At 45.8% G+C, this 21,942-nt stretch overlaps 1 protein-coding gene across 2 annotated transcripts in view; it reads left to right on the forward strand.

Moving 5' to 3' along the window:
* slco2b1 (solute carrier organic anion transporter family, member 2B1) overlaps positions 1 to 8,165 on the forward strand; it is a 107,527-nt gene extending 99,362 nt beyond the window's left edge. For both annotated transcript variants that reach the window (XM_073044317.1, XM_073044316.1), the window contains 2 exons: positions 2,049 to 2,169; positions 4,429 to 8,165. In XM_073044317.1, coding sequence (XP_072900418.1) covers positions 2,049 to 2,169; positions 4,429 to 4,633 — 326 coding nt within the window. In that variant the 3' untranslated portion in view covers positions 4,634 to 8,165. The remainder of the gene's footprint in view (positions 1 to 2,048; positions 2,170 to 4,428) is intronic.
* Positions 8,166 to 21,942: the final 13,777 nt, after the last annotated feature.

Raw genomic sequence — 21,942 nt, forward strand, 5'->3', positions numbered from 1 at the left:
GAGAGAGAAAGTAAGACCATCTTAGATGGAATGATGAGCGTGTGGAGAGGAGAATGAAGGTGGAGAGTGCAAGCAAGAGCATGCCATAGGACTATAAGTCATGGGGGCACAATTAGGGCATTCTGCGGATTGAGTCTGCTCCGCCATTCCATCATGGCTGATTTATTATCCCTCTCAACCCCATTCTCCTGCCTTCTCCCCATAACCTTCGACACCCTGACTGATCAAGAACCTTTCAACCTGCACTTCAAATATACCCAATGACTTGACCTCCACAGCCATTTCTGGCAATGGATTGCACAGATTCACCACCCACTGGCTGAAAAAAAATTCCTCCTCCGATCCATTCTAAGAGGCATCCTTGTATTCTGAGGCTGTGCCCACTGGCCCTGAACTCTCCCACTGTTGGAGACATCCTCTGTGTCTTTGCCTTTCAATGGGATCCCCCTCATTGTTCTAAATTCCAGTGAGTACAGGTCCAGAGCCAGCTAATATTCCACATATGTCAACGCTTTAATTCTGAGAATCTCCTCTGAACCTCCTCCAATGCAGTACATTCTTCCTTAGATGAGGGGCCCAAAACTGCTCACAATACTCCCAAGTGCGGCCTGACCAATACCTCATCAAGCCTCACCATTAAATCCTTGCTTTTATATTCTAGATCTCTTGAAATTGTGGACACCACCCACCCAACAAATTTCCTTTTCCAAAAGCTCTCATCTGCAAACTGCTATCAGGCTATTAAAACAAGAGCTTCACACCAACTTAAAAGTTTCTTTCCCCCAGGGATTCTTGTTAGCCCTCTGTCACCCCCTCTATCTATTACCCCCTGTCAGTGCACTGCACTGTAAACCCTTTCTATAATGCTGTTTCCATGGTAAATTTATGCTGGGATTTATGTATTTATGCACATTTTGTTCCTTATCTATAGTTTAACCTCTGACTTTATTTTATACATCTTTATTCTTGTTGAATTTTTTTTTGTTGTATGCCATATCCTGACCAACACAGCACAGCAAATCCCCAGTACATGTAAATCCCCAGTAAATGTGAATAAAAGTGACCCTTGATGATGTAGATCGGAATCAGACTCAGGTTTATTAACAAAACCGTATATACTGTACATTGTGATATTTGTTCTACAGTAATAGCAACACTTAACAAAACTATCCACTACAATAAGAAACGCAAAAAGGGAGCAAAGTAGTGAGGTAGTGTTCAGAAACCTGACAGTGGAGGGGGAAGAAGCTGTTCCTGATGAACCAGTGAGTGTGGGTCTTCAGCTCCTGTATCTCCTCCGTGATGGTACCAATGAGAAGTGGGCACGTCCTGGGTGATGAGTGTCGTTAATGATGGATGCCACCTTTCTGAGGCATCGCCTTTTGAAGATTGCCTCGATGTAAGAGTGACACACCGAACATTGTGGCTGGTACAGCCTCGCAATCTCCCTACAGCGCTTGACACTGTGAATTACTCTACCTGTCCCACCTGCTCTACACAATCTTCAGTGACTCCCTAACTCACATTCTCAAAATTATTGATTTTATATTTACAGAGTTTGTGTTTTGATTGTCTAGTTTGTCATTGATCCTATTGTAATTCTTTGTTCTACTCTGAATGCCCGCTAGATAACGACTCTCGGGGTTGTATATGGTGCATGTATGTGCTTTGATAGTAAATTTACTTTGAAACCAGGAGTTTGTTTATTTGGGACACTGTGGCTAGCCGCAGCTGATGGGTCACCACACTGACCACAATTCTGCGGAGGAAGTTGTGCGCCTTCCTTCCTAAAGCACTGAAGAGCATACCTATTGAAAATGTCCGGTGTGGAGGGAGTGCTGTGTGAGTGAAGTCACACCATAGAAACACTCTCATCTCCTCCACTCAGACCATCAACGGACCATCCTGCATTATGCTGGGGAGCGTCCGTGGGCTGCGGCAGGGGATTCAGTGGGTGGGGGGAGAGTTGTGGGAAATGCCTTTATTGGTGTTCTGTAGTCTTTGCTCTTGACAAACTCGCTCCCTCACTTGCCGATGTTCTCTTGCAGCCTGGTTGCCTGGGCCGATCCTGTACGGAAGCGCGATCGACAGCACGTGTATCCGGTGGGAGAGCAAATGCAAGACCAAGGCAGCATGTCGATACTACAACCTTGATCTCTTCCGAACTCGGTACAGATGCGTCGCCTTATTAACCCCTTGTTGGATGGCTTGGGGATTGGCTGGGGATTCCCGGGAGCCACTCTCTCCACTCCCTTAGCGCAGAGTCACAGAAGCCAGCAAGTGCTACTTTTCCTAGTAAAGTGTCCACTGAGTGTATGTTCATGGTTTTCTGCTGATGTAGCCCGTCTACTTCAATGAAGCAGTGGAGTCTACCTCAGTAAATATATTTAAGACACGGTTGGATAGATTTTTGCATGGTAGGGGAATTAAGGGTTATGGGGGAAAGTGGAGATGAGTCCATGGTCAGATCAGCCTGGATCTTACTGAATGGCGGAGCAGTATCGACGGGTCAGATGGTCTACTCCTGCTCTTATTTCTTATGTTCTTACTTCAAGGTTTGACATTTTGTGCTTACAGAGATGCTCTTCTGCACATCACTGTTGTAATGGGTGGTTATTTGAGTCACTGTCACCTCCCTGTCAGTCTGAACCAGTCTGGCCATTCTCCTCTGACCTCTCTCATCAACAAGTGGTTTTCACCCACAGAACTGCCACTGACTGAATGTTTTTTGATTTTTTTTTCACACCATTCTCTGTAAACTCTAGAGACTGTTGTGTGTGAAAATCCCAGGAGACCAGCAGTTTCTGAGATACTCAAACCACCCCATCTGGCACCAACAATCATTCCATGGTCAAAATCACTTAGATCACGTTTCTTCCCCACTCAGATGTTGGTCTCAACAACAACTGAACCTCTTGGCCATGTCTGCATGCTTTTATGCGTTGAGTTGCTGTCATATGATTGGCTGATTAGATATCTGCATTAATGAGCAGGTATACCTAATAAAGGAGACACACAAAGCCGCTAAATGGACTCAGTGGATCAGTCAGCATCCGTGGGGTGGAATCGGTAGTCAATGTTTCAGGTGGAAACCCTTAGTCTGTGCTAACGAATCTGGAATTTTCAGATGAAGGATTACAGTAGCATAACCGTCAGTGTAATCGCTTTATGGTGCCAGTGATCACTGACTGGGGTTCGATTCTCACCACCGTCTGTAAGGAACTTGTACGTTCTCCATGTGAGCATGTGGGTTTCCTCCGGGTGCTCTGGTTTCCTCCAATAGTCCATAGGTGTCCGGGTGAGTTGTGGGCATGCTACGTTGGCTTCAGAAGCATGGCAGCACTTGTTGGCTGCCCCCAGCATTATCTGTCCCCGGTGATTTGATTTGACACAAACAACATTTCACTGTATGTTTTGATGTACGTGTGACAAATCTAGTCTTGAAAAGACTTGAAGCATTGACTGTCCATTTCCCTCCCGAGATGCTGACCGAGCCGCTGAGTTCCTCCAGTGCCTTTTTGGAATTGCTTTGGTTTCCTGTTGTCACATGCACCACGAGATGGTGAAAAGTTCCTCTTGCACACTGGTTAGACATGGCATCGCGGTAGAGCAAGATAGAACAATAACTGTCGGTTGCCCTCCATTACTGATGATGACGTAACCTGTGAGGGAGGAGTTTTGTCATGAAAAAGCTATCGCGCTGGGCCAGTTCCTCTCACTCAGCCTCAAAAATCTTGGTCCAATGGTACGAAAAGTCATCATGACTGGAGACTTCCTCAGCTGCAGGAGATGACCATGACGCCTTCTGTGCCTTGTCATGCCCTTCGCTCTCCATGAAGCGTGGCAGCACCACCTTCTTGGCTGTTGGATCTTGTAGTAGATCCACCCAGTCTGTCAGAACAGGCTTCACATGCTGGGGTAGGCATATCCCTATCTCACTGGGACTGGAGCTTCCTGGCTACCCTCACCTGGTTTAGCCCCCCTGTCGAAGCACTGTACCGGGGTGTGGCCACTGTTGCATGCAAACAGTCACTTGGAGCCACAGGTGAGAGCTGGGTGGCTGGTGGGGACTAAAGGTGGGCGAGCTGCCCCTGGGCGGAGCACGACAAGCCCGCCACCTGAGGTGTTGCCCCTCCCTGGACACCCCATACGCCCCAAAACAATAATAATGCAGAATAAAGTGTAGCAGCTACTGAAAAAGTGCTGTGCAGGTAAATGATAAAAACGCAAGATCATAAAGAGGCCAGGAGTCCATGTGATTGTACAAGCATTCCTCCAGCGCTTTGTGTGTGTGTATTGCTAAAAGATTCCAGCGTCTGCAGAATCTCTTGTGTTTTTGATGATGTCGTTCTGCGTTACAAGGGTGGTGAAGTGAGCTGTGACATTCTGCTGAAAGTAACGTTGCCCCTGCTCTGTTTGGTCACGCAGGTACATCGGGCTCCAGATGGTGTTCCAGAGTGCTGGCTTACTGTTCTTCCTAATGGCCTACTACTTCCTCCAGAGGCACTTACCGGAGAAACAGGAGAAGCAAGAGAAGCCATTGACTGAAATTCATCCTCACCCGAAGGAGGTGGAGGAGAGAGAGCTTCTGATAGATCAAGGCTCTAACACCGTCTCCCAGTCGAAGGTGTGAGAGGGCATCCAGGGGCAGCTGGTCATATAATCTGTATTTAATCTCCAGTGCCAGCACCAAGAGGCTCTCAGTTTCTGTCAATCCCAGACAGCCCCCGCTGTGTAATAGTCTGTGATGTGGTATTTGTTCCAACGTTCCATCTTGGGAGAGAACTTTGTGAGGATGATCTCTGAGAAGATGAAGGGGAACCACCGCTTGTTCATGTGTCCGATGCTGAGTAGGGGTTTCTGTCCCTGCGCAGTTCCCCGACAGTTCCCAGGTGCGTCAGGAAAGTATCCTGGCTCAAAAAAATGAATTCAGGGTTTGACACAAGCCTAGACCCTGGTTAGTGAAAGAAAATGCCATAAACAATTCCAACCAGTGATACCGTTAAGGTACAGATTTATTTCAAAGCACCCAGTGAAATGCGCTGTTTTGAGTTAACAGCCAACACAGCCCAAGGATGTGCTGGGGCAGCCCGCAAGTGTCGCCACATATTCTGGCACCAACATGGCAAACCCACAATGCTTGCAGTTAGCACAATATTATTACAGCTCGGGGTGTCGGAGTTCAGAGATCAATTCTGGTGCCATCTGTAAGGAGTTTGTACGTTCCTCCCCATGAACTGTGTGGGTTCTGGTTTCCTCCCACAGTCCAAAGACGACATATCAGTGAGTGCATTAATTGATCATTGGAAATCGTTCTGCGATTAGACTAGAGTTAAATAGGTGGGCTGCCGTGCTTTGCAGCTCATTGGGCCAGAAGGGGCCTTTTTCTTCCGCGCTGCAACTCTAAATAAAATAAACTAATTAAGAAAAACAACACGAAATACAACAAAGCAGGAAAAGAAGCCCGTTTCCTCCCTCCTACACACACGGACAGTCCTCCAACTCCAGGACAGGCCTCTAGCCTCCGGTCTCCAGGCGTTGGCCATTGTGTTTTAATTTCCACTCTTCTGATCAACCTTCGGTCTTCGGTATTGACCCCAGGACCAGCTGACGATGGGACCCTGAACTCCAGGTTTGAAATCTGGGCTTGCCGACTCACCAGCCCTCGTTCTTCCTGCTCGCAATAGACATCTGATCCCAGGACCCACTGACCTGAAAGAGCCCAACTTCTCCAGATGTCCATCATCTGTCCACGTTGCTGGCCTTCAGCATGAAGCAGAGACTCAGACTCCAGATGTTCTTCGTCCCACAACCACGTCACGAGCTTTCAGCTGTGGAATGGAGGCCAGATGTCCTTAATCAACCGTCCACATCACTGGACTTCGAACACAGAGCAGAAGCCTGACCTCTAACTCTTCCACATCCTTGTGCCTAAAACCTAATCTTACCCCTAACTCTCCTCTCTGTCCCCAAAAATATCCATAAAAACTTAAAGACTGAGCCACAATCTTGATGGAGACCAAAGTTTGGTGCCATCTTGACCAAAACCCTCAAACCTCAAATCCCTCTAAAAGCTCAAAAGGTATTGCTTCTGAGATGCTGGTGATATAATATTCCCACTCAGAGCCTTGGTATCTGTGAAGGTATTTGTGACTGGGCAGTGGGGAGAGTGTGCTCTCCCATGGTCCTATGGTTGTCACTGGACGCTTTCCAGAATTATTCAAGTATACACTGTCCTCATTGAAGTTATTGCCATCATGTCTTCCTGCCCATGGTTTATCCATATGCATGGATGTTTGGATTCAGATTTATTTATCATATATGCATTGAAACATACAGTCAAATACATCATCTGCATTAGCAACCAACATTAAAGAGAGAAAGAATAGAGAGGTAGTCTTCATGAGTTTATGGACCATTGAGAAGTCTAATGGAAGAGGTAAAGAAGCTCTTCCAAAATCAGTGAGTGTGAATCTTCAGGCTCCTTTACCTCCTCCTTGATGGTAGTAAAGAAAGAAGATGTTCCAGATAGTGAGGCATTGCCTCTTGAAGATGTCCCCGATGATGGGGAGGGGTATGCCGTGATGGAGCTGCCTGAGTCTACAACCCTCTGCAGCCCCTTTTGATCCCACACATTCAAGCCTCTGTGCCAGACAGTGATGCAACCAGTCTCCACAGAACATCCACACAAACTTTCAAGTCTCTGGTGACATACCAAGTCTCAAGCTCCTAATGAAGTAGAGCTACTGGTATCCCTTCTTCATATCAATATTTTGGGTCCAGGATAGATCTTCAGAGATATTGACAAAAATTGGTGAGAATTGACGTGGACATGCCAGAATAGATCTTCAGAGGTGAGCTTGGAACCGCTCATTCTTTCCATTGCTGACCCCTCAATGACGACCTATGTGTGTACCCTCAACCTCCACTTCCTGAAGTCCACCATCGGTTCCTCGGTCTCACTGACAAGGTTGTTGTCGTGACTCCACTGGACCAGCTGATCTAGCTCATTCCTGTATTCCTGTCCATTGAGCCAGCTTATCGCCTGATTTCACTTTGCTGCTGCATTTTATTGGCTGAAGATGTGAACGGCGCTATAGAAATGCAGTTGCTCCAGCCCTGTCTGTGCGCACACATATCCACTGAGCTATCAGGTGATGTCTTCAATAGTATTATGTAGAACATTTGGCAGCAGACACAAAATGCTGAAGGAACTCAGCAGCTCTGACAACGTCTATGGAAATGAATAAACAGTCAACAAATTGTGTAAATACAAAAAAAAAGACTTAATAATAAATAAACAATACTGAGAGCATGAGTAGTAGAGAGTCCTTGAAAATGAGTCTGTAGGTTGTCGAATCAATTTGGAGTTGAGATGAGTGAAGTTCAGGAGCCAGATGTTTGAAGGGTAATAACTGCTCCTGAACCTGGTGGCGTGGGTCCGAAGGATTCTGTACCTCCTCCCCGATGGCAGCTGCAAGAAGACAGCGTGGCCTGGATGGCGATATATATGTACTCTGATAATAAATTTACCTTGAACTTTGATAAATACCCAACTACACAGAAGGGATGTCGAAATGGAGGATGTTACTGAGTGAGCTAGGGAAGGATGAGAAGGAGAGTCTGGACCCTGCTGTCACAGGTCACAGTTCTGAACACCACGCGCCTGCTACTGAGCTTCAAGAGATCTTTGCTCCACGTTATATTTTTCTGCTGCAAACCCCAATCTTGGAATGCTGCTTTGGAATTTAAGACTCATTTTCTTTTGTATATAGCACAGTGAACTTGAGACCATGTTGATCACGGCAAAGCATTAATCCCTCTTTTAAACTTTCATGAACTGTATTGCTAGCAGATGTATTTTATTACATGTATTGTTCAATTGTGATGAGTTATGAAAACTGTGAGAAAGATATTTTCAATCCTGACATTTATCATTTGAAAGGGGGTTTAAAATGTGAACAAAGATCTCAAGGTTCAAGATTGTTTACTGTCATTTCTAGTACACAAGTGTAAAGGAAAATAAAGTCATTAGTACTCCGGATCTGATGTAGCACAAAAAATGCACAGTAATAATAATCAACAGGATTAAAAATTCTGATAACAAGTACACACCACAGAAGTTAAATGAAACCACAACCTAGTCAAATGAAGAAATTATCGCTGCAGAAGAAAAAGTTAATCAATGGAAGACATCCCCACGATCTGAGCAGGCTAGACGTTGACAGGGAAGCATCACACACCTGGCTCAGAGTTGGAGACCTCTTCCCAGAAACAGAAATGTTCCTTGTGGCAACAAAGGACCAGGTGATTTACACAAAAAATTAAAAATACAAACAAAAGACCAACAAAGTTAAGGTAATAACTGCAGAAAGTGCCGAGAGAAACCAGAAGCAATCCAACACATCACAGGATTCTGCAGCAGTTTAACTCAATATGATTACTTACACTTATAATCAAGTGCAAATAGCATTCACCAAACTCTTGCTTTAAAATATAAGCTCATAAAAGAAACCATACCTTACTATAAATGCAAGGCTGATCCAGTTTTAGAGTCAGAGTTCCACAAATTATATTACAACTGTTCCATCATTGCAAATAGGACAGGCCATGATCACAGTAAATGGCGGTGCTGGCTAGAAGGGCCAAATGGCCTACTCCTGCACCTACTGTCTATTGTCTATTTCCTACCAACTTAGTTAATTGATACAGCTATTCCAAACATATAAAACACACAGAAATCAATCAGTGAGAAACACCAGATATATGCTGAATTAAAAGAGGAAATTGAAAAACTATGAAACACGAACAGGGTATCCATTGTCCTGGAAGTAATATCTACAGCTGGTATCATCCTAAAGTCACTACACAATAGCATTAAACAATTAGACTTACACAGTAATATCTATGTTAATGATCAGGAAGCCACAATACGAAACACCACTAGAATAGTCTGAAAGTTCCTAGCAATTGAGGAATTAATGTGCTTGGCCTTGCCCGTACCTCAGGTTTTACCAGCATGAGCTGAAAATAAAATCACAATAAATATAAATATATAAGATAGTTTCTGTACATTGATTGTATGTCTATAAAGTGATACCAGGCACAGGAGTGTCTGTACATAGGGTGACTGACAGGAAATGATAAAGTAGTGGTGGTTGGGGGTGTGGAGGGGTGGGTTAGTGGGTGGAGGGGTTGATCAGCCTCACTGCTTGGGGAAAGCAGCTGTTTTCGAGTCTGGCGGTCCTGTTGTGGATGCCACGTAATCTCCCTGACAAGTAGGGTGGGTGGATCCCTCATGATGTTACTGACCCTTTTGTCTCTGCTATTCTGAGCCTTAGAGTTCTATGATGGTATATCCCTGTAGGATTGTGAAAATAGGAGTTACTCCTGATCCTCTTTCTAGTTTCACAGCTGGGGCCCTCTCTCCAAGGAGTTGCTCTCAGGACAAATCTCCCATGGAGAGATTATTTGCAGAAACAAGACAATACTGAGAGTGTCACACAATGTGAGGGGAGGTACTGAGGGAGGGTCACACTGTGAGAGGGGCGGTACTGAGGGAGGGTCACACTGTGGAAGGGGCAGTACTGAGGGTGGGTCACACTGTGGGAGGGGTGGTACTGAGGGAGGGTCACACTGTGGAAGGGGGAGAATAGGACTGAGGGAGGGTCGCACTGGGAGGGTGGTACTGAGGGAGGGTCACACTGTGGGAGGGGTGGTACTGAGGGAGGGTCACACTGGGAGGGTGGTACTGAGGGAGGGTCACACTGTGGGAGGGGTGGTACTGAGGGAGGGTCACACTGTGGGAGGGGTGGTACTCAGGGAGGGTCACACTGAGAGGGTGGTACTGAGGGAGGTCACACTGTGGGAGGGGTGGTACTGAGGGAGGGTCACACTGGGAGGGTGGTACTGAGGGAGGGTCACACTGTGGGAGGGGTGGTACTGAGGGAGGGTCACACTGTGGGAGGGGTGGTACTCAGGGAGGGTCACACTGAGAGGGTGGTACTGAGGGAGGTCACACTGTGGGAGGGGTGGTACTGAGGGAGGGTCACACTGGGAGGGTGGTACTGAGGGAGAGTCACTGAGCGGGTGGGAAGGGGAGAATAGGACTGAGGGAGGGTCACACTGGAAGGGTGGTACTGAGGGAGGGTCACACTGTGGGAGGGGTGGTACCGAGGGAGGGTCACACTGTGGGAGGGCCGGTACCGAGGGAGGGTCACACTGTGGGAGGGGTGGTACCGAGGGAGGGTCACACTGGGAGGGTGGTACTGAGGGAGAGTCACTGAGCGGGTGGGAAGGGGAGAATAGGACTGAGGGAGGGTCACACTGTGGGAGGGGTGGTACTGAGGGAGGGTCACACTGGGTGGGTGGTACTGTGGGAGGGTCACACTGTGGGAGGGGTAGTACTGAGGGAGGGTCACACTGGGAGGGTGGTACTGAGGGAGAGTCACTGAGCGGGTGGAAAGGGGAGAATAGGACTGAGGGAGGATCACACTGTGGGAGGGGTAATATCCAGGGAGCTGATGTGGACCCACTGGGGTGACGGTGGATGACCCATTGACAGCCACAATCAACCTGACAGGACCAACCCTGAGAACCCCAGGGCTCAATAACTCTGGTGGAGATACTGAGTGGCAAACACTGCTGCTCAAAGCCCGTAAGCTCAACATTTTACAGCAAGCCTCGGAGCCCATGACAGTGATATCTTTGACACTGCAGACCTCCCTCCATCCTGTCACAAACAGCAGCCCAAGTGTTAGGGTTAGGGTGGGGGGAGAGTAGTACTCAAATCAGTGCACGCGTTAGCCCATTGTGAAGCCTTTGACTCGGAAACATACCCCAATGTGAAGCTTTTGGACTGTGGAAGAGGGAGGCAGAGGAGAAGGGAGTGAAGAGGGTACACACACGCAGAGGCAGTGAGTAAGGACGGTGTAAGGTAAGGTCATCACAGCGTAAAAATCTAAGTGGGAAACGAGCACATCATATCTAAGCCATTTGAGGACCAGCTGGAAGGAGAGATGCTGAACACCAGTGTACTGGAGGAGGGCAACGTTAACAGCACCTCTGGTGATAAAGCAACACAGACAGACATACTTTATTGAGCCCGAGGGAAATTGGGTTTCATTACAGCCGCAACAACCAAGAATAGTGAAGAAATATAGCAATATAAAACCATAAATAATTAAATAATAATAAGTTAATCATGCCAAGTGGAAATAAGCCCAGGACCAGCCTATTGGCTCAGGGTGTCTGACACTCTGAGGGAGGAGTTGTAAAGTTTAATGGCCACAGGTAGGAATGACTTCCTGTGCCGCTCAGTGTTACATCTCGGTGGAATGAGTCTCTGGCTGAATGTACTTCTGTGCCTAACCAGTACATTATGGAGTGGATGGGAGTCATTGTCCAAGATGGCATGCAACTTGGACAGCATCCTCTTTTCAGACTCCACCGTCAGAGAGTCCAGTTCCACCCCCACAACATCACTGGCCTTACGAATGAGTTTGTTGATTCTGTTGGTGTCTGCTACCCTCAGCCTGCTGCCCCAGCACACAACAGCAAACATGATAGCACTGGCCAAAACAGACTTGTAGAACATCCTCAGCACCGTCCGGCAGATGTTAAAGGACCTCAGTCTCCTCAGGAAATAGAGACAGCTCTGACCCTTCTTGTAGACAACCTCAGTGTTCTTTGACCAGTCCAGTTTATTGTCCATTCGTATCCCCAGGTATTTGTAATCCTCCACTATGTCCACACTGACCCCTTGGATGGAAACAGGGGTCACCGGTGCCTTAGCCCTCCTCAGGTCCACCACCAGCTCCTTAGTCTTTTTCACATTAAGCTGCAGATGATTCTGCTCGCACCATATGACAAAGTTTCCCACCGTAGCCCTGTACTCTGCCTCATCTCCCTTGCTGATGCATCCAACTACGGCAGAGTCATCAGAAAACTTCTGAAGGTGGCAAGACTGTGTGTTGTAGTTGAAGTCCGAGGTGTAGAACCCCAACTCCAATGGATAGGTCATGTCATCCGGATACCGAGCTCATGTCTCCCCAAACAGATTCTTTACTCCCAGTTGAAGGAAGGTCAGTGAGTCTCTGGTGGGCAAAGAAAACGTTCAAAGATAGCATCAAAATCAGCCTGAAGAAATTTAGCATTACATTTACATACTGGGAAGATATTACGCCATGGTAGAGTAACAATTAGTCTGATGGTATTACAGCTATTGGCACCAGAGTTCAATCCCGGTGTCTGCACTCCCCGTGGAATGCGTGGGTTTTGTCCATAAGCTCCGGTTTTCTTCGGCCCACAATGTTGTGCCGACCATGTAACCTACTCTAGAAACTGCCTAGAATTTCCCTAGTGTATAGCCCTCTATTTTTCTAAGCTCCGTGTACCTATCTAAGAGTCTCTTAGGAAACCCTATTGTATCCACCTCTCCCACAGCCATCGGCAGTGCATTCACACACCCATCACTCTCTGTGTGAAAAACTTACCCCTGACATCCCCTCGGTACCTATTTCCAAGCACCTTAAAACTATGCCCCCTTGTTAGCCATTTCGGCCCTGGGAAAAAGCCTCTGACTATCCACACGATCAATGCCTCTCATCATTTTATACACCTCTATCAGGTCACCTCTCATCCTCCAAGGAGAAAAGACCAAGTTCGCTCAACTTATTCTCATAAGACATGCTCTCCAATCCAGCCAATATCCTTGTAAATCTCCTCTGCACTCTCTCTATAGTATCCACACCCTTCCTGTAGTGAGGTGACCAGAACTGAACACAGTACTCCAAGTGGAGTCTAAGGTCTTATATAGCTGTAACATTATGGTTGTGAACTCAGTCTCACGGCTGATGTCCCTTCTTAACAACACTGTCAACCTACACAGCAGCTTTGAGCGTCCTATGGACACGGACCCCAAGATCTCGCTGATACTCCACACTGCCAAGAGTCTTACTATTAATATTATATTCTGTCTTCAAATTTGACCTACTGAAATGAAGCATTTCACATTAATCTTCTCAGCCCAGTTCTGCATCCTATCGATGTTGGGCTTTAACCTCTGACAGCCCTCCAGACTATTCTCAACAGCCCCAACGTTTTTATCATCAGCAAACTTACAAACCCATCCTTCTACTTCCTCATCCAGGTCATTTATAAAAATCACAAAGAGGAGGAGTCCCAGAACAGATCCCCGTGGAACATGACTGGTCACCATCTTCCATGCAGAATATGAACCATCTACAACCACTCTTTGCCTTCTGTGGGAAAGCCAATTCTGGATCCACAAGGCAAGGATCCTCTGCCTCTTCTCTTCAGTTCCTACCCCCTCCTCGAAGTGCTCTGTCCCCACTGCAGACCGGGCCTCCGGAATGATTGGACCTCTGGTTTCCCCTTAAATGGTTCACCTTTTGCCCTAAATCTATGACCTTGAGTTTGAGTCTCACCCAACCTGAGGGCAAAAAGCCAGCTTGCATTCACCCCATTTAAACCCTCACATTGTATACCTCTGCTTTCTTTTACACAGAGAGTGTGGATGCATGTGTAACACGCTGTAAGTTTCACTGCTAAGGCTAATGTAATGGCTTCTATGTAATGTTCCACTGTTAAGGTAATGGTTTCTCTGTAGCAGCAATGTTTGGGTTATGACTAGAGATAACGGGGCTTTGGAATGCAGGGGCTATCCAATGTTGTTCTTTCTTGTGTGCCTGGGAGCCGAGTTTTTCACGGTCTTTTGTCGGGGAGAGAGAGGACGCAAGTGGAGAGAGTCGGAAGACCAATGGATGCAGTGGACTGAGGAGCGAGGGTCCGAGGGCCGGCTACGCTTGGAGGTCGACGGGAACAAATGAACGAACAGTGAGCTCCAAGATGCGCAATAGACTTTTTCCTTAAAATGGGCCCTTTTACTTTTTATTTTCTTTACTAACCCTCTATCCAGATTAAGATGTATAAAGTTGAATCATTTAATTGCATATGGTGTCCTGTCGGATATTTTGCAGTGAGGATTTGTAACCAGGCAACACATCGCGTAGCATCCACACAAATGAGATTTCTCAGCTTGGTGGGGCCAGAAGTTGCTTTCCCCAGACGAACACGTGGTGGCCGAGCCTGAGGGTTACACGTGGAATGCTCTGCCAGGGGTGGTGCCAGAGACAGCTATATTAGGGACATTTAAGAGACTCTTAGATAAAGTGGAGGGCTGTGTGGGACAGATGGGTTAGATTGATCTGAGAGAATGTTCAAAGGTCAGTATAACATCGTGGGTCGAAGGGCCGTACTGGAATGTAATGCTCTGTGTTATACGTTACTGGGTCTTGATCCTGGAATTCCCTCTTCGACAGCATGAAGGAACAACCATTCACCAGGAAAACCTCAGCAGTTCAAAGAGGTGTCTCACCCCACCCTCTCAAGAGGTAGCTAGGGTTGGGCGATAAATGCTGGTCTTTCCAGAGACAACCAGATCACAAAAATGAAGAAATGGAACAACAAATTGTTCAGAGTTCAATGTAAATTTATTATCAAGGTACATACATGTCACCATATACAACCCTGAGGTTCATTTTCTTGTGGGCGTACTCAATAAATCTGTAAAAGAATAATAACCATTTTAGAATCACTGAAAGACTGCACCAACTTGGGCGTTCAACCAGAGCACAAAAGACAATAAACTGTGAAAATGCTAAAAGAAAGAAATGATAATTATAAATAAATAAGCAATAAATATCAAGAATGTGAGATGAGTTCTTGAAAGTGAGTCCATGGGTTGAGGGAATAGTTCAGTGATGGAGTGAGTGAAGTTATCCCCTTTGGTTCAAGAACCTGATGGGTGAGGTGTAATAAATGTTCCTGAACCTGGTGGTGTGGGCCCCGATGGCAGCAGTGAGAAGAGAGCGTGGTGTGACTGGTGGGGGGTCCCTAATAATGGACGTCGCTTTCCTACGACAACATTTCATGTAGGTGTGCTCAATGGTGGTGAGGGCTTTACCTGTGGTGGACTGGGCCATATCTATTATATTTTGTATTATTTTCCATTAAGTGCCTTCCTTATTGAATATTATTGAATCCTTACTCTTATTGAGTAAGCATTGCCTATTGTAGGGCAGTATTGGTTGAGTGTGTTGGGACCCCCCCTCCCACTGCAGGTTATATACTTTGGCAGCAACTCCTTCAATCAAGCCTGAATAGAATCCCCAACTATGATTTCAAACATCAGGGCGGGAAGTATCTTGTTTGTTGATGGAGGCATTCAAGATCGTGGGTGCCTGACAAAGATTGGCTTTTGGCAGTAAGTAAATGAAATCTTGAATCAGATTGTTAGCGTAAAGGTTAACATGACACTTGAGACGTTCTGGAGTATGACACGACCGATGACCTACCCACACAACCGATCGACAGATGACGCAATAGCCACTGCTCTACATACTGTCCTTACACATCTGGAGAAGAAGGATGCTTATGTGAGAATGCTGTTCTTGGACCACAGTTCACCATTCAACATTATAGTTCCATCCAGGCTTGACAAGAAGCTCAGAGACCTCGGCCTTGACCCTGCCTTGTGCAGCTGGATCCTGGACTTCCCGTCAGATCGCCAGCAGGTGGTAAGAGTGAGCTCCCTCACCTCTGCCCCTCTGACTCTCAACACAGGAGCCCCTCAGGGCTGTGTACTGAGTCCCCTCCTTTACTCCTTGACTGTGTTGCCTCCCACAGCTCTAATCTACTAATTAAATTTGCCAACAACACTACATTGATTGGCTTTACAGTATTTCAAACAATAATGAGATGGCCTACAGGGAAGAAGTCATCTCTCTGACACAGTGGTGTCAAGAAAACAACCTCTCCTTCAATGTCGCAAAAACAAAGGAGCTGGTGGTGGATTACAGGAGGAATGAAGACGGGCTAACCCCTATTGATATTGATGTATCTGGGGTTGAGAGGGTACACAGCTTCAAGTTCCTCTGCATCTACATCACTGAGGACCTCACGTGGTCTCACACCAGCTGTGTGGTGAAAAAGGCTGAGGAAGTTTGGTATGGGCCCTCAAATCCCATCCTGACTGGCTGCATCACTGCCTGGTATGGGAACTGTACCTCCCTCAATCGCAGGACTCTGCAGAGAGTAGTGCGGACAGCCCAGCGCATCTGTAGTTGTGAACTTCCATTGATTCAGGACATTTACAAAGACAGGTGTGAAAAAAGGGCCTGAAGGATAATTGGGGACCCGAGTCACCCCAACCACAATCTATTCTAGCTGCTACCATTTGGGAAACGGTACCGCAGCATAAAAGCCAGGACCAACAGGCTCTGGGACAGCTTCTTCCCCCAGGCCATCAGACTGATGAACTCACGCTGATTTGAGTGTATTTCTATATTACATTGACTGTTCTATTTATTATAAATTATTATAAATTACTATGATTGCACATTGCACATTTAGACAGAGACGTAACGTAAAGATTTTTACTCCTCTTGTACGTGAAGGATGTAAGAAATAAAGTCAATTCAATTCAATTCAATTCTGGTACCATCTGTAAGAGTTTGTACTCTCCTCCCTGTGAGTGTGTGGGTTTCCTCCGGGTGCTCCGGTTCCTTCCCGCCGTCCAAGAGAACGTGGCAGGCCCACTGGGAGGAGATGACTGGTTCAGGCATCTGTTTTTGGTGGGTAAAAGCTGGTTTGAGTCTGATGCGTGTATTTACATAAAGAACAGTACAGACCTTTTAGCCCGCAATGTTCTGCCAACCTTTAACCTACTCTAAGATCAGTCTTACTAGTCCCTCGCAGATAACCTTCCATTTTTCTATAATCCATGTACATTTAAGATTCTCTTCAATGTCCCAAACATACCTGACTCTACCACCACACTTGGCAGTGCGTTCCACACACCCACCACTCTCTGTGTACAAAAAATTACCTCTGACATCCCCCCACCCCCCCACACTTTTTTCCAATCGCCTTACCATTGGATTTTTCCAATGCCACCTCGTATTAGCCATTTCTGCCCTGGGAAAAAGATTCTGTCTGTCCAATCCATCTACGCCTCTTATCATCTTGTACACTTCTATCCCATCACCACTCGTCCTCCTTCACTCCAAGGAGAAAAGCCCTAGCTCACTCAACCTATCCTCATAAGACATGCTCTCTAATCCAGGGAGCATCCTGGTAAATCTCCTCTGCATCTTCTCTAAAGCTTCCACATGCTTCCTATGATGAGATGGCCTGAATTGAACACAATACTCCAAGTATGGTTTAACTAGGGTTTTCCAGAGCTGCAACATTACCTCACAGATCTTGAACTTGATCCCCTGATTATTGAAGGCCAACACACCAGCTGCCTCCTTAACAACCCTATCAACTTCTGCGGCATCTTTGAGGGATCTATGGACGTGGACACCAAGATTCCTGTTCCTCCTCACTGCTAAGAATCCTGCCATTAACCCTGTACTCTACCTTCAAATCCAACCTTCCAAAGTGAATCACTTCACACTTTCCAGGGTTGAGCTCCATCTGCCACTTCATATTATGTATCACAGGTCCATAAGATATACGAGCAGAATTAGGCTATTTGGCCCATTGAGTCCGTTCCACCATTCCATCACGGCTGATTTATTATCCCTCTCAACCCTGTTCTCAGGCTTTCCCCCAGTCACCTTTGACACCCTAACTAATCAAGAACCCAATGACTTGGCCTCCACCTGTGATAATGAGCTCCACAGCTTTATCACCCTCTGGCTAAAGAAATGTTTTCACATCTTTGTTCTACAGGGACGTCTTTGTATTCTGAAGCTGTGACCTCTGGTCTTATAGAAAACATCCTCTCCACGTCCACTCTATTTAGGCCATAAAACATTACAGCACAGAAACAGGCCTTTTGGCCCTTCTTGGCTGTGCTGAACCATTTTCCGCCTAGTCCCACTGACCTGCACCTGGACCATACCCCTCTCATCCATGTACCTGTCCAAGTTTTTCTTAAATGTCAGAAGTGAGCCCGCATTCACCACTTCATCTGGCAGCTCATTCCACACTCCCACCACTCTGTATGAAGAAGCCGCCCCTAATGTTCCCTTTAAACTTTTCCCCCTTCACCCTTAACCCATGACCTCTGGTTTTTTTCTCCCCTAGCCTCAGTGGAAAAAGCCTGCTTGCATTCACTCTATCTATACCCATCATAATTTTATATACCTCTATCAAATCTCCCCTCATTCTCCTACGGTCCAGGGAATAAAGTCCTAACCTATTCAACCTTTCTCTGTAACTCAGTTTCTCTAGTCCCGGCAACATCCTTGTAAACCTTCTCTGCACTCTTTCAACCTTATTAATATCCTTCCTGTAATTAGGTGACCAAAACTGCACACAATACTTCAAATTCAGTCTCACAAATGTCTTATACAACCTCACCATTACATTCCAACTCTTGTACTCAATACTTTAATTTATAAAGGCCAATGTACCAAAAGCTCTGTTTACGACCCTATCCACCTGTGATGCTACTTTTAAGGAATTGTGTATCTGTATTCCCAGATCCCTCTGTTCTACTGCACTCCTCAGTGTCCTACCATTTACCTTGAATGTTCTACCTTGGTTTGACCTTCCGAAGTCCAATACCTCACACTTGTCCGCATTAATCTCCATCTGCCATTTTTCAGCCCATTTCTCCAACTGGTCCAAATCCCTCTGCAAGCTTTGAAAACCTTCCTCACTGTCCACTACACCTCCAATCTTTGTATCATCAGCAAATTTGCTGATCCAATTTGCCACATTATCATCCAGATCATTGATATGGATGACAAATAACAATGGACCCAGCACTGATCCCTGTGACACACCACTAGTCACAGGCCTCCACTCAGAGAAGCAATCCTTCACTACCACTCTCTGACTTCTCCCATTGAGCCAATGTCTAATCCAATTTACTACCTCACCATGTATACCTAGCGACTGAATCTTCCTAACTAACCTCCCATGCGGGACCTTGTCAAAGGCCTTACTAAAGTCCATTTATACAACATCCACTGCCTTCCTTTCATCTACTTTCCTGGTAACTTCCTCAAAAAACTCTAATAGATTGGTTGAACATGACCTACCACACACAAAGCCATGCTGACTTTTTCTAATAAGTCGTTTAACAGTCGATTGGTTTCAATGAAATCCCACCCCGTTCTTCTACATTTCAGTGAGTACAGGCCCAGAGACATCAAATGCTCCTGATACAACAACCTTTTCATTCCAGGGATTATTTGTGAGAATCTCTTCCAGACTCCCTCCAATGCCAACGCATTTTTTCTTAGAAATGAGGCCCAAAGCTGCTGATGTGGGAACAAGTTAGTTGTAACTTTCCAGGGAGGCCAACTGAAGATCACAGAGGGACAAAAGTCCAGTCAACTGTGAAAAACTTAGCTGTTAACCGCAGCCTTGTGTCAGCTGTCAGGAAACGCATATTGCTATCTCAGCATCTCTCTAAAGCCTGATTTCCTTCCTATTGCACAGTTGCTAGTTCCAGGGAAGTACAACGAGAAACTAGTGAAAGAGAGAATGCTGACTTCATCATCCCAGCTGTTTATCATGAATCCACCTCATGTTCAAAACAGCATTGTTTATTCATCTGCAAGAATAAGACATTTCATAAATTAGTATTCATATTGGATTATTATAGGGCATTTCATAAATTAGTACTTGTATTAGATTATTATTGTGGTAAGCACTTAGCGGCTATTTTATTAGGTACACTGGTACAGCTGCTCGTTAATGGAACTATCTAATCAGCCAGGCACGTGACAGCTAAGCATTGCAGACATGGTCAAGAGGTTCAGGAGCCTCAGATCTACACCACCATTTTCAGGAACAGTTATTACCCCTCTTGAACCAGAGGGGATAGCTTCACTGAACTTCACACACCCTATCACTGAACTGGAATTACTTTCATGGACTCTTCAATACTGACCAATAAGTAATGTTTATTCAATAAGGAAGGCGTTGAATGGAAAGTCCTACAAAAAGCTGTGGATATGGCCCAGTCCATCACAGGTAAAATCCTCCCCACCTTTGAGCACATCTACATAGAGCGCTATCACAGGAAAGCAGCACCCATCGTCAGGGACCCCCGCCACCCAGGCCATGCTCTCTTCTCACTGCTACCATCAGGATGCAGGTACAAGAGCCTCAGGACTCACACCACCAGGTTCAGGAACAGTTATTACCCCTCAACCATCAGGTTCTTAAACCAGAGGGGTAGCTTCATTCAGCTTCACTCGCTCCATCACTGAAGTGTTCCCACAACCTATGGACTCATTTTCAGGTACTCTTCATCTCATATACTCAATATTTATTGCTTATTTATTTATTATAACTATTATTATTGAGTTTTTCTCTTTCAGTTTGTATTTGCACAGTTTGTTTTTTTCCACATTGGTTTTTTGTTGGGCGTGGTCTTTCGTTGATTCTATTGTGTCTCTTGTATTCACTGTGAATGCCTGCAAGAAAATGAATCTCAGGGTTGTAAATGGTGTCATATATGTTGTTGTTGTTCCTTTTTGCACATCGAGCAGCTTTTCTTTTTGCCGTTTCCATAGCATTTGACTGTTTTTTTACGAGGCCGAGTTGCTAGCTCAACGCTCAACCCCACATGGATGGAAAGCGTCCAAGGAGCCAGCTGGATTCGAAGTCGGGGCCATTCACCTTAAAGACCGGTGTTGATGCCACCACGTCATGGGCTGGCTGGTGACATATATGTACTTCGATAATAAATTAACCTTGAACTTCGAATACGGTTATTCCACATGAGGTCCTATGAAATAACAGTCCCCAGGAACCTGAACGGTGAGATGATGCTAACGGTGTTAACGCAAAACAATAACAATGCAGAATAAAGTGTAACAGCTACGGAGAAAGAGAAGTGCAGGTAGACGATAAGATGCATGATCATACTGAGGTAGATTGGCAGAATCAGGTTTATTATCACTGGCATATGTCATGAAATTTGCTAACTTCAGGCTTCTGTACCTCCGCCCTGATGGTAGCAATGAGAAGAGGGCATGTCCTGGGTGATGATGGCTCTTAATGATGGACACCTCCTTTCTGAGGCACTGCTCCTTGAAGATGTCTTGGATTCTATGGAGGCTAGTGCCCATGATGATGAATTGTACAACTCTCTGCAGCTCAGTTCGATCCTGTGCAGTAGTCCCAGCACACCCACCCCTATACCAGATGGCGATGCAGCCAGTTAGAAAGCTCTCCACAGTACGTCTGTAGAAATTTGGAAGTGTTTTTTGTGACGTAACAGATCTCCTCGAACCCTTAATGAAATGTAGCTGCTGTTGTTGTGTGTGTGTGCACAACTACGTATCGATTAAACGAAAGCACGCACATGGATGATGGCTTTAGCTGATGTATTCACATTGCAGAGAGATGAGAGAGAGAACAATGTGCGTACGTAGACAACAGTGAAAATGCAGACAGCAGATCAATACATAGTGCTAAAGGGGGGAGGTATTATTAATAGTAATAATAATAATAATAATAAGTACTTTATGCTGAGAGGGAAATTATTTTGTTACAGCAGTAGCATTTAAAATCACCAGATTGCTCTAAAAGAAACAGGTCCATATATTACACTTCCTCCCCCTTTAGATTAATGCAACATAAAACTGTATAGAACCATAGAGCCATAAAACATTACAGCATAGAAAACAGGCCATTTGGCCCTTCTAGTCTGTGCCAAAACTTTATTCCGCCATTTCCATTGACCTGCACCCAGTCCATAACCCTCCAGACCTCTCCCATCCATGTATCTATCCAATTTATTCTTAAAACTTAAGAGTGAGCCCGCATTTACCATGTCAGGTGGCAGCTTGTTCCACACTCTCACCACTCTCTGAGTGAAGAAGTTCCCCCTAATGTTCCCCCTAAACCTTTCCCCTTTCACCCTAAGGCCATGTCCTCTTGTACTTA

The sequence above is a fragment of the Hemitrygon akajei genome, chromosome 4, assembly GCF_048418815.1.
Source record: "Hemitrygon akajei chromosome 4, sHemAka1.3, whole genome shotgun sequence".
Classification (NCBI taxonomy): Eukaryota; Metazoa; Chordata; class Chondrichthyes; order Myliobatiformes; family Dasyatidae; genus Hemitrygon; species Hemitrygon akajei.